Source organism: Antechinus flavipes, chromosome 2 (genome assembly GCF_016432865.1).
Source record: "Antechinus flavipes isolate AdamAnt ecotype Samford, QLD, Australia chromosome 2, AdamAnt_v2, whole genome shotgun sequence".
NCBI classification, from domain to species: domain Eukaryota; kingdom Metazoa; phylum Chordata; class Mammalia; order Dasyuromorphia; family Dasyuridae; genus Antechinus; species Antechinus flavipes.
Genome location: NC_067399.1, coordinates 339,419,284 through 339,432,117, shown reverse-complemented (window position 1 = coordinate 339,432,117; position 12,834 = coordinate 339,419,284). Strand labels below are relative to the sequence as shown.

General features: G+C 33.7%; 1 protein-coding gene across 1 annotated transcript; it reads left to right on the top strand.

Annotated features, from left to right (window-relative positions):
• Nucleotides 1-6: 6 nt before the first annotated feature.
• ATP6V1D (ATPase H+ transporting V1 subunit D) lies at nucleotides 7-12,204 on the top strand. Its single transcript, XM_051977869.1, has 9 exons — nucleotides 7-250; nucleotides 5,948-6,065; nucleotides 6,860-6,939; nucleotides 7,922-7,989; nucleotides 8,370-8,414; nucleotides 8,930-9,033; nucleotides 9,635-9,701; nucleotides 10,378-10,456; nucleotides 11,512-12,204. Exons 1-9 carry the CDS (start codon nucleotides 210-212, stop codon nucleotides 11,651-11,653), a joined length of 744 nt encoding a protein of 247 aa, XP_051833829.1. The 5' UTR covers nucleotides 7-209; the 3' UTR covers nucleotides 11,654-12,204.
• Nucleotides 12,205-12,834: the final 630 nt, after the last annotated feature.

The following is a 12,834-nucleotide window of genomic DNA, read 5'->3' as shown; positions in this document are numbered from 1 at the left end:
CGGCAGTAGCGGACGGAACCGGAAAGGAGTTACCCGAGGCCGTTTCCGCTTAGCCTGAGGGGGCGGGGGGAGGTGATCAGGTGACCTTTTCCAGCTGACTGTATGAGGAGTAGAAGGTGGTGGAGTTTACCCGCAGCGACTGGCGGCTTTGAATCCCGAAGTGAAAGGCCTAAGGACCGAGCTCCTTCCACCGGACAACGATTGTCAAGATGTCTGGCAAAGACCGCATCGATATCTTCCCTTCGCGAATGTGAGTGACATTGATGAACGAAGGGGCTTCTCGTTCTGAGCGTCCTCGTTGCCCTCCCCCCCCCTTCGACACCCCCTTCCCTCTATTATCTCTGCAGCAGCTCTTCCCTCCTCATCTCAGTTCTTGATTACTTATTTCTCAGGCCGCTCTCAAGGTCCTCTCCTTGAAACCTAGGCTCAAGATGCATTGATTCTCTTTATACCATTCCACTTATATGATTCAGGGTGGGAGAAAGACGCCCCAGTTCTGGGTCCCCTTTGTACATTGTAGGACATAAAGCTTGTCCTCGGAACCACAAGCTTCCCCAATCTGTGCCGACCTCTCGAGGTCTTGTAAACTCAGTGGGAAGAACGATGGGTGATAACATCTTATACTTGTTTCTATAAATCACTTAAACTTTATTTTCATTTCTCTAATAATATTCCTATTAACTTGGCAGGCCATAAGGATAAGGTAACTTTTTCCGCCCTTTTCTGGTTCTTTCTACAGAGGGTCAAGGAAAAAAAAGGAAAAGTATAGAGTGGTGTAGTGGAAAGAGTTCGGGATTTGGAGTTCAAACCCTAATTCAGCTGCTTACTAATTTTGTGGTCTTGCATAGGTCACTTACCTCTCTGAGCCTCAGTCTGCTTATATCAAATTTCTACTGTGTGGGGAACGCATTAAGATTATTAAGTTGAAGAGCTTCTGCTATTTTTTCTGAGTTTCTTCGTTAGAAGTTTTTATTACGATAAAATTATAGGCCAATCAAAAAAAAAACACCTAAAACTTGGAATGGGGCTTGTATCTATTGGGGAATAGCTGCAGGTACATAAATATGTACTAAACATAGAATAAGGTGAAACGGACAGAGAAAGTGTAAAATATTTTATTGATAGTGGGAACTTTGGAATGACTTAAACTGCAATTTACAGTCACAGAGAGCTGTTTGGGGTGAGTACCAGAAGGTATCTGAGTACCTACACACTTTCCCAGGTCCACACAGCTAGTGTTTCATACAAAACTTCGTTTCACTCATTGAATTACTACTAAACTCTTAAGATTTATTGGGACCCAAGAGGATAGATGACAACTAGCTCGGATAGTTCCCCCTTCTATCCCCTCCCCCCCTCAAAAAAGCATTGAGTACAAATCTAGCCTTAGACACTCACTTAGCTATATGACCCTATATTTAAGTTTAGTTTGCTTAGTGGGAATAATAATAGCATCTACTTTCCAAGATTGTAGTGAGGATCAATATGAGATAATATTTGTTAAGGATTTATCACTATTTTTGGCACATAACTAGATACTGTATAAATGTTAATTGTTAGTGTTACTATTTGAACCTAGGTTTTTTCTCTGAGATTAATTCTCAATATATCCAAAATGCTTAGCTGCCCTTCTTTGTATATAAAAAAAATAAATAAATACAGGCTACTTCAGGGAGAATTAGGAAAAACTTTTCCTGCTAAGCTTTAAAGAATCTAAAGATTATTAAGTGCCTGAGATAAGCAGGGAATGTGTTCTAGGCAAGGGAAATTAGCACGAACAGAAGAATGTTTTGTGTGAGGAACTGTGTAGGAAAGCCATTTTAGAGTGCTTAACTGGGAACAGGTTGAAGTCAGTTTGTGAATGGCCTTAAGTTTGTTTCGGAACTATGAGAGTTAACTTATTCATAAAAGCATAAGATCTTCCACCTCTATGACATTGGCCTCTACTGCAGAGAAGCCAAGCTAGAATTTGGGACAACTGGAACACTAAGCTTGGTGTCAGGAAAACTTGAGCTCAAATTTGGGACCTACTTAATCTCGGTTTACCTCAGTTTCCTCAACTTTAAAATAACAGCAGGTGTCTCAAAGGAATATGTTGTGAAGCTCACATGAGATAATAATTGTAAAGCCTCTAGCTGGTGCCTGCATAATGCATTATGTAGATGTTAGCTCTTATCATTATCGTTTATTAATACTACTATTTTCTGGTGAATATCCTACTTATCCCTTTCCATATCATAGAGAAGTCCTGGCTTGATTTCACAGAATATTAATACTGGAAAGTATTGCGGAGGCTAAATAGTTAGTAGATTAGAAGACGAAAGAGTAGACTTGCTCAATATCATGTATTCTAAGCGAAACAGGCTTCTTCATTCTGAGACAAGTGATCTTACAACTGTAATATAATTTTCTGCTTTTTTTGGAGGGGATGAGATGACATTTGATCAATACTTAAGTGCATATGAAAAAAGAAAAATAGCAATTTTAGAAAGGTTTCTTAAGCAAGTTTTAAAAGTCAGAAAATGAAGCCCCCTTAAAGGCCAGAATAATATACTGCACTTTAAAAATGTTCAGTTTTTTGTTAGAGAAAATTATACTCTTGATCATCCTTCTCTTTGTAGTTAGAACTAGTTTGAATTGTAGTTGTTTCTTCTTTAGTTTCCAAGGTATCTACATTTTTAAAATTTGTAGCATGAAATGTTGTGATTCAAAACAACTGGGCTGGAAAATGTTATCCACGTCCAGAAAAAAGAAATACTGAGACTGAATGTGGGTCAAAACATAAGTATTTTCACTTTTTTTTGTTTGTTTGCTTTTTTCTTGATCTGATTTTTCTTGTGCAATATGACAAAATGTTTAAAAGGATTGCACATGTTTAACCTATATCATGGGGAGAGCAGAAGTAAGGGAAGGAAGGAGAAAAATTGGGAACACAAAGTCTTACAAAAATGAACGTTGTATTTGGAAAAATAAAATACTATTAAGAAAAGGAGGGAGGAGGTTGTGGCATGAAAGTAGGCTTCTTCAGTTTTACACTAGCTAGTGTGGTTGTGGACATTTCTGCATGATGGGTATGTATATGGAATTGCTGATGAGAAAAAAAAGGGAGTAATCTGTTAGAGCACATTAATTTTTCCATGGACTAGCAGGAGACATTTTATCAGATAGTCAGATGTCTTTGATTCAACTGGAAATAAAGCCATCATCATATGAGCTGAAGGCCACAGTTAAAAGTTAGGTGTAAATTGCTGTGAAATTGAGAGATTTCATTTTGAAAATCTGGGCTGCTCAGAATAAAGAACCAATCAATATACACATGTGTAATTCATTAACAAAATTGAAAGTAATGAGAAAGTTGCTGAAGTTACAGTCAATAGATATCTGAATTCAAATTCCACTTAAACTACTAGATAAAATGAACAGGTCATATTTTTCTGAGCCTCGATTTCTCCATCTACAAGATAGGGAATACCTCTGATACCTTCCTCACAGATTTCTTATGAGATTATATATTAAAAAACATAAATAGATATAAGCCGTTCTTAATCATTGTATTGTGTATTGAAAAACAATCTGTTAAAATGTTAGTCTTGTGATGTTCTTAGTATTATAAGTAAAGCATCTATGATACTTAAGAGTTAGAGTTAGGTCCACCTGTTTTGCAGATAAAAATAATCATAACTAGCATTTATTAGTGCCAGTTGTGTGTTCAGGTACTCTGTAGAGTTGTGTTTTTTAACATCATTTTTAACAAATATCAACACCTTTGATCTTCACAACAATCCTGGGAAGTTGATATTATTATATCCCCTTAAAAAGTTTAATGACTTTCCTGAGACTACATACTCAGCCATTTATGGGCAAAGTTTAGAGTTGAACCCAGAAACTCAGATCTTGTGTTATTTTCACTACATTATCCTAACCTGTACACACAGTAAAGAAGGAATTCAGTTCAAAGTAAGGTCCTGTGCTTAAAGAGGCAGGCTGTGTTTGAAGAGCAATAGTAAAAACTTAGGTATCTTGAAAATTTTTTTGTGCTGTTGGCAAAACTACTTTTTGCTTTTAAGAAGTTCTAATATAAGTTTCTTCTGAGTAACTTGACTCCTCTTGATAACTGGATAGCTATATATTGATTCAGTGTACAACTACAACAATCTTATGTTTTGTACTTTTAAAATGAGGACTGGAGAAATTACTAGAATTTGGAACTTTGGAAAGCAAAAAAAGTTTTTTAGTGTATTTCATCTCTCTCTCTCCTTCAGTATTTGGTGCCCATTAAGTTACAAACACTTCCGCCTTCCATTACCTCATCATTCCCCTGAAGTCAGATTTTTGTCTCTTGTAGTGCTGAAAATTGCTTTTCTTTATCTTTCCCCTTTATAACATCTGACACTAATTTCTCCTTGAATCTCTTGTCTGTCTTGGTTAATAGCCTCCAATAAACACACTACTTTAGAATTTGGAGAAAAAAGAATTTTGCTAGACTATCTATATTAAAATATTCTTTCAACAAAGATTGTAAGGCAGCTTTGTAATTTCTTGTATCAGAAGGTGAACTCATGTTTGGAATAGTTTTGATTGTGAATGTAAACAGAGTGGTTAGTGAATTGTACACACACAGATGATTAACTCCTGCTCAGGCAAGAAACTGAACCAGTTCTGGTTGGCAAGACCTAGTGTTGAGCTAGTTCATTTTATAAAGTTGGAAATGATAATTAATTCTGTTAAAAAGAAACAAACTTTAAAGACACCTTGAATTATTCTCTTTATGATATAAAGAAGTCATTCTCCTGGGTGCTTCTCACCTCTGTTTATAAGGTTCACATTTTTCTTATTTACTCAAGAACTTAGTCTATAACATTTTCCTTTTAGTGTCACTGATTATATTGGTTACAATTCTCATTAAAGCTAATAATGATCCAATAGTATTTCTGTTTGTTTTTTGAAAAGCAGTAGAGGAAAAAAATTAATATATTTTGGATTTCAATATTTATGTCACATGCAGCAGCTTAGGATCATTGATTTAAAGTTAGAAGGGACCTTAGAGGTCATCTAGTGCAACACCCTTACTTTATAAATGAGGTCATCTTATGCAGTCCCCTAATTTTACAGATGAGAAAACTGAGGCTAGAGAAGGGAAATGACTTGCCAAACAGGTATAACTTCTCACATGAAACAATTTGAGTCCTTAGGTTGTATAATTGATCACTAATCTTGCATGTTAATGACTTTAATAATAATAATTTCTCCTTTAAATGATAGCAGAATTAAAATAATTTTTAGTATTATTTTCTTTTAAATTAATATTAAGTTTTGAGGAGAAGAATGGGATGGAAAATGCCATATAATTTTAGCTTCTTAATTAGACATTTTCATATTAAATATCTATTAGTGCTTATAATAGTAGCTCAAGTTTCTTTAGAATCTTAAAATTAAGTATATTATGTTTGACATTCAGAGTCCTAACCAAAAATCTTCAAGCATTCTGTAGAGTGATTTTAGAAATATCCTTATGCAGTTGAAAATTTTGCATAGAAAACATAATTTATTAAACAGGATGTTTTCATTTAAAGTAGGCTGGCATTGAAAAACAGACTCTTATTTATATTTTATTACAGCTGCGCAGAACTAATTGCAGATGTAAGAGTTCGAGTATTTTCAATTCAAATTTAGTCTTTTTCCCATTTTAAATATGGCATGTTTACAGGCTAGCTGCATAGCATTCTTAGCATCTTATTAGAAATATGGACCTACAGAATTAGAAAAGTCAATTAAACTTGCACACACAAGCTATGGAGTGTCTGCCTAGCAACCTTATTTAGATACCATGGCATCAAAGTGGGCTAGGATGTAATTTTGCCAATTTATGTAGGAAATGTTTGTGCCTGATCTTGTTCTCTTAAATAATATTAAAAATGTTGTTTAACTTACTTTCTACTGGAATTAGGGCACAGACCATTATGAAAGCTCGATTAAAAGGAGCACAAACAGGACGAAACCTCCTAAAGAAAAAATCTGATGCTTTGACTCTTCGATTTCGGCAGATCTTAAGGAAGATCATTGAGGTAGGATGGGTTTTGCTCTTGATCAGGAATTTGTTTTTAGAAGATTATGAGGATTCAATATGCTTTAATTTATCTTTAATCTCCTTATTTCCTAACTTGAACATCTTACTTTTCATAAGAGTAAAGGGAAAGAACATGAAAATTGAATTTTTGCTTTTCTCATTTGAGAAAAGAGTATTGAAATATCAAATTTCAAAAGCATCTGTGGAAATCATTTATCCTTATGTATTCCCATTTTCCATTCATATGATTAAATTTGAAAATTGGTTGTTCATAAAATTCATGCTTCTACCTTGTTTCAGTAAAACAGGGACTGTAGATATAGAATTTAGTATACACTATCAAATATAATTTCTGTGTCAGTTGGCACGACAATTGCTTTTAACATGGAGAGCTTTAATAGGGAATTACTATGATATAAAAATGCAACAGTAAAACAATTTTTAAAATTTTTATTTTTCTCTGATAATTTTGGTAATATAAACCAAGCATCTGAAGCTAAAATGAGAATAAATGTTATTATATGACACAGAATGCATAGCATTATAGAGTAAGCTATAGCATGGCTCTGTGTAGAAAAACCAGTTACTCGATGGTCAATCAGACTTTGGTTAAATTCTTTACTGTGTCACTGTGATCATTGCCAGTGGTAGTACCTAAACAAATTACCAGCTCCTGGCCTGAATCTGAACCAAGTGACCCCTAAAGTCCCTTTTTGCTCTAATCTTATCATAGACTAAATCTTGCCAATAAGCAACTTATTTTTGTCCGTGTTTGATTTGTATTTTTGACAGACCAAAATGCTGATGGGTGAAGTGATGCGAGAAGCTGCTTTCTCACTTGCTGAAGCCAAATTCACTGCTGGTGACTTTAGGTGAGATAATCTACAGAAGATATTAAGTTAAAAATAAGTAATATGAGGCTTTCTGGAACCACAGTCTGATAGTAATTGGAGTAAACCTGGATTTTGTGAATAGGCTGGTATTCTGAAGGTAGACCTATGAGACTGTTAAGATAGAGGCTTATGTTTGCATCCTTGCTCTGCCTTTAATTGACTGGTGACAAGCCTGTTTTCTCATCGAGACAATTTGGCCTAAAAAATAACTAAATTTCTTTTGGTGTTAGCATACAGGTGTATAGCATATATGTTAAATAAAACTCTGTAATTTAATTTTTGCAATTCAGTAAATAGTTCTAACAGGATAGCTATTCAGTACTGACCTTTAGAACAGATGGTATCCTGAGAATTGAATGAATAAGGTTGAATAGAAGTATAGGATGGTAAAGGGATAAGAGTTTATTATAACAATTTATATATTTTATAAGGGAATTTGGGAATTTTACTAATTCCTATTGGCCTATCTTAACAAAATTTACAGCATTTTATTTAGATAAGATTCAGGATAGAACTATAAGGCATTTAAAAATTGGTTTGTTAATGACCAAATCTTGCGAGAAAAATTTTCTACCAAAATACGTAACATCAGAGTATATTTCGTATAGATACATCTCCTATGTAAGTGAAAATATTTTCGGTTCTGTGACATAATTATAGACACACAATATTCATTTTATTTTTAGTTTTGGGGATGGGGGGTTATTGTTTTTTATTAAAAAATAATAATGTTCAGTATCTATTCTTGGAAGCTCTCCCCTGGCAGAAGGAAAGATTTGGCCTCATTCTTCTGACTATTTTTATTTAGTAATTAATGTTAAGCCGCAATCTGTACTCTTCCCTCTCTCATTCACAGTTTAATATAGTGCAAGAATTAGAACTAATTCTTTTAGGTTAATTTTTTTCATTAAAACATAGCAAAAATTTTATTTAATATCTTTTTATTGTTGTTGTTCTGTAGTACCACTGTTATTCAGAATGTGAACAAAGCCCAAGTGAAGATTAGAGCAAAGAAAGATAATGTAGCAGGTAAGACTTCTTATACGTTTAGAAATCTCTAAAGGCATGATAAAAATTACTCAGTTGAACTGCTTGCCAACCAGACTTTAGTTTTACTCATAACTAGATTAATTTCTACCAGCATTCAATAAAGTAAAAGACAATGTCTTGTCTACTTTAACTGATATGGCCATTCCATTAGAAACTAGAAGAATTTTTTACTTGTGGAAGGTGAAAGTTGCTATTAATATTTTTGAAAGGGGAAAATTTTAGTAGAAACTGGCTAGTTCAAACACCCACTCCTATGATTTTTGAGAATTTGGCAAAAATGGAAAAGATTCCAAGTGAAGATAATTACATTATTTTTTCCTAAATTATTTTTACAAATGTTAATAAACTTATATTTATAGGTGTCACCTTGCCAGTATTTGAACATTATCAAGAAGGGGCTGACAGTAAGTAGTAAATTATTTGTCTTTTGTTGTCTGCATATTGTACAGTTGGATAATTCTAATTCTTCTAAAATAAACGTAGTTATCGAGCAAATTATAAGATGGAACTCCTTGGCGATAACCATTCTATCTTTATTTTTATAATGGTTCCTGCCACAGAAAATTTTAAGCGTTATTGAGCCATCACCTTGTGTTGTGTATGTTAGGGGGAGAGAAAACTTAAATGTTTACTTCATCAAATTATAAGTACCTTTTATGTAAAATATGGACAAGGTAATTTACAAAAAGCTAAGACATCGTTCCTCTTAATTTTCTGTTACATTCCTTGGAATTGAAAGAAAACCCCATTTCTCTCTTGAGTACATGCTTTTTTTGATTTGGTCACATTATAGTTTGCTAAATGGCTGAATGCTGTTTCAGCCTTTTGATAGTTACGATATTTACTGTTCTTAGGATAGAAATAAGAAGAAAAGTATTGATTTTACATTTTTATAGTAATGCTTTTTTAATCATTTCAGGTTATGAATTGACTGGTTTGGCCAGAGGTGGGGAACAGTTGGCCAAACTGAAGAGAAATTATGCTAAAGCAGTGGAGCTGCTGGTGGAACTAGCATCCCTGCAGGTCAGTATAAATGTTAGAAAGACTAAACAATTAGTTCAGTTTCTAGATGTTGAGTCTTGAACCAAAATACCATCAAAGATATGGTACTTTAACATTCTGAGAACCTGAGTAAATAGGAAACAAATCTAAGATTTGCTAATTTAAGATGAAATGACTTGTCAGCTGTTCTCTCTAATATTTTCTGTTATAAAGGTATTTTACTGATATAATTGATAAGGCTTCATATGTTAAACATAGGATAGTGGCATGTGAAAGACCACAATAATCTTTTTAATTCCAAAAAGACTTTTTTTCTTACATATGTACATATCCCTTTGCCATTATTCCTATTAGTTATATGTACCTTTTTTTTTTAACATGCTTAATTGACCTAGTTGAAATGATTTAATTTTAGAGGTAAATTATTCAGAATAAAAGTGGAATAATGTTAACAATTCGATAGGATCCCAATTTCTATTAGAAATTCACACTTTAAGAACATCTCAAGAAATAGATTTGCTGCCAAAAAATTTGTTCCAGCATTTGGAGATTGAGCCAGATGAGTTGATTATACTGATTATGAGAAAAATTTATCTATTTTTAATTTGTTTCCTTGTCTTAGACATCATTTGTTACACTGGATGAGGCCATTAAAATAACAAATAGACGGGTGAATGCCATTGAACATGGTGAGTATGAGCAGCTATAGAAGAAGTAGTTTCCAAAAGAAACAATCTTGGAACCCATTCTATATACAGGAAGAGTTCATAAAGTGTTTTGTGTTTCTTTAGTTCTTTACAATGTGAATATCTTGATATTCTCCATACCATTCTTTCGATATTATTCTATGTTTGTGATATTTATTTTCATGATACTCATTTATATCACAGTAATATTCCATTTTTAAAAACTTTTCAGTCAATAGGCATCTACTTTGTTTCTTAGAAAAGGGGCTGCTGTAAATATTTTGGGGGAAAGTTTTTTTGTCATTGACCTTAAGATATGTGCCTAGCTATGGAATCAGTGCATATGGACACTTAAGTCACTTTGTTTTCTAGAATTAAATTTCAACTTTTCTTATTTGATTGCTTGATCTTTACATGGCCTTTTATTTAAGCAACTCAAAGCTTTAATGTTTCTTGAATTTTCCTAGGTCTTTTCTAGGTAGGGAAAGAGCAAATAGTCATATCTTCAAATGAGTGAACTGATATCCTCAAAAAGAAAAGTGATTTCCATGAACCTTAGTGTTGGAATGGATTTATCTTTTTAACCTCTTTTTTATATGAATTATTATAACGTAACACCAACATTTTATTGAGAGAACATGTGAAGATTATGCCTTTTTAATGTCTTTTATTACTTTAGTGATCATTCCCCGGATTGAACGTACACTTACTTACATCATCACAGAACTGGATGAACGAGAACGTGAAGAGTTTTATAGGTTTGTTGGGCTTGGCACTCAATGAATTGGGGACATAACTACTACTAACAAGATATATTTGCTGCCTTTTAGCCCTTTCAGTTCAGTTTTTGATTTTCTAAATAGGAAGCATAAGGGTACTGCTGGAAAACAAGAACTTTTACTTTGAAAGGTTGATGTGCTTCCTTAGACATAGTCTCTTTTTGTAACCTGAGTGAATTTCTAGGAGAGGTAGGGATAGGTTTAGAACCTCAGCTCAATCTTCATATCCTGGTTCTTGTATTTGTTGTACATATGGCCTTCAGCTAGTCATTGAACCTCTGTTAGCCCAATTGGAAAATTAGGTAGTTTTTTTAAAAAAAGACCTCTAGGGGCCTTACAGCTTTAACCTATGATTTTGTCATTGGTAAGAAGGTGAAAATGCTTTCTCACAAGTAACTGTGTCACTTTAAATCACTGAAGTGAAGGAGATGTTGTTATCATCTGTATCCTGGGAAAAGTACTGTTTGTTACAGGGAACAGGGAGGGAAGATAAGATACTTAAAACAATTCTTGAACAATACAGTACATATAATGAAATGTCAGTTCTGTAGAAAATTTAAGAAGAGGAAGACAGGGACTGCTGGAGCAGTCAAGGAAGCTTTGTTGATGGAGGAGAGGCTTTGAGAATGCTAAGAATTTTTCTTTGACAATGTAGATGTATTTGTAGTGGATCGTTGCCATTATTGGATGCTTTTAAAACTATAATATTTAGGGCAAATATTCTTAACCATGAACTTTAGATGGAAGAAAATATACATTTTTACTTCAGTGTATTTACTAAATTTACCTTGTTGTGTTTATTTTAAAATTTTATGAGGAGTCCATTGGTTTCTCCATGTTGCTAAAGGGGTTTTAACATACAAAAAAAGACTAGACTAATATGATCTAATTAAAATAATATTCTAGAATTATTTCAGTATGTGTTTCTCATTCTTGTTAGAAAATGAGGGGAAGGGAGTAGTAGAAAGCAGGTTGTTGGCAGCAATAACGTTTGGTGTTGAGTAGTATCTAGAAAAATTCTTCTTACTCTCCAGGTTAAAGAAAATACAGGAGAAGAAGAAGGTTCTGAAAGAGAAAACAGAAAAAGAATTGGAGTTACGGAAAGCAGCTGGAGAAGTGTTGGAGCCTGCTAATCTGTTGGCTGAAGAGAAAGATGAAGATCTTCTGTTTGAATAGCTCTTTGTGATTCTACAGTCTTCTTTGAGACCTTGGTCTTGTAGTTTTCTTATTAATACATGGCATCCAGGTTCTTTTTGTAATGGGGCTATTTGTTATAGCCCAAAGAGTTCCACTAGTTGATATTAAGTTATTGGGATTATTTGGAGAGATCATGATTATATCAGTCATTTGTAGGACTTATCACTACTTTAGTGGTAATTGACTGGCCCAGGAACCTGTAGAACTATGACCTATTGATATTTTTCCCTTTCTTGGTCTGTATATGTAAGCAGAATTGTGGTGTTTAATGCTCTAATCATATTTGAAAAACATTCCTTTGAAAATAGCAGTGATTCATGCTGATATGTAGCCTGACTCCCTCTACTTTCAACATCTGCTTTTGTCACCATGGTTCTTCAATTTAGTATATTGTGAATAGCATCACATATTTTTCCTTGCATGGCTAGTCTCAGTCCTATGGAAGAAGACTTTCCCCTCCATTATGGAAGAAATTCTGCCATTTCCTGTGTAACTATAGTATAAGCAGAGTAAAAAAAAATTTTAAATGACTTGTTTTATTTGCTGTTATTCTGATGCTTTGTTCCACTTGGAATATGGCATAATAATGTTAACCAATGCCTACTTCTTAAAAAGTGTTTTATTGATGACCTATTTTTTAATGCCAGTTGTTTTTGGATACATATGTAATCCTTGATTTCCCCTTAAATCTTCTCTTATAACAAATATAATTAACTAATACAGCAACTCTTTCTGATAGTGTATGGCCCAGTATGAAGCAATAGTCTTCTATCTCTAAGAGGAAAGTATTTCCTTATTTAAGGATCTGTTATATGGGACAAAAATTGATCATTACAGTTGATTTTAGGTCATCTGCCTTTTCATTGTTATGATTGTTTTGTTTTTTTCTGCATCACGTAATTTAAGTTGTCATATTCCTCAGAATTTGTCTTGTCTGTCATTTCTTAGAATTAGAGAGTTGGAAGGGACCTAAGAGGCTATCTAGTTCAATTCTCTTCTTTTATACATGAGAAAATTGAGATACAGAGACTGGTAAGTAGTGGAGCTAAGGTTTGAACACAGATCCGGTGACTCTAAGCTAAGCATTGTCCTATGTGATATTCTGTTAAATTTATATACCATCTCTCTCTCTCTCTCTCTCTCTCTCTCTCTTTGGCATG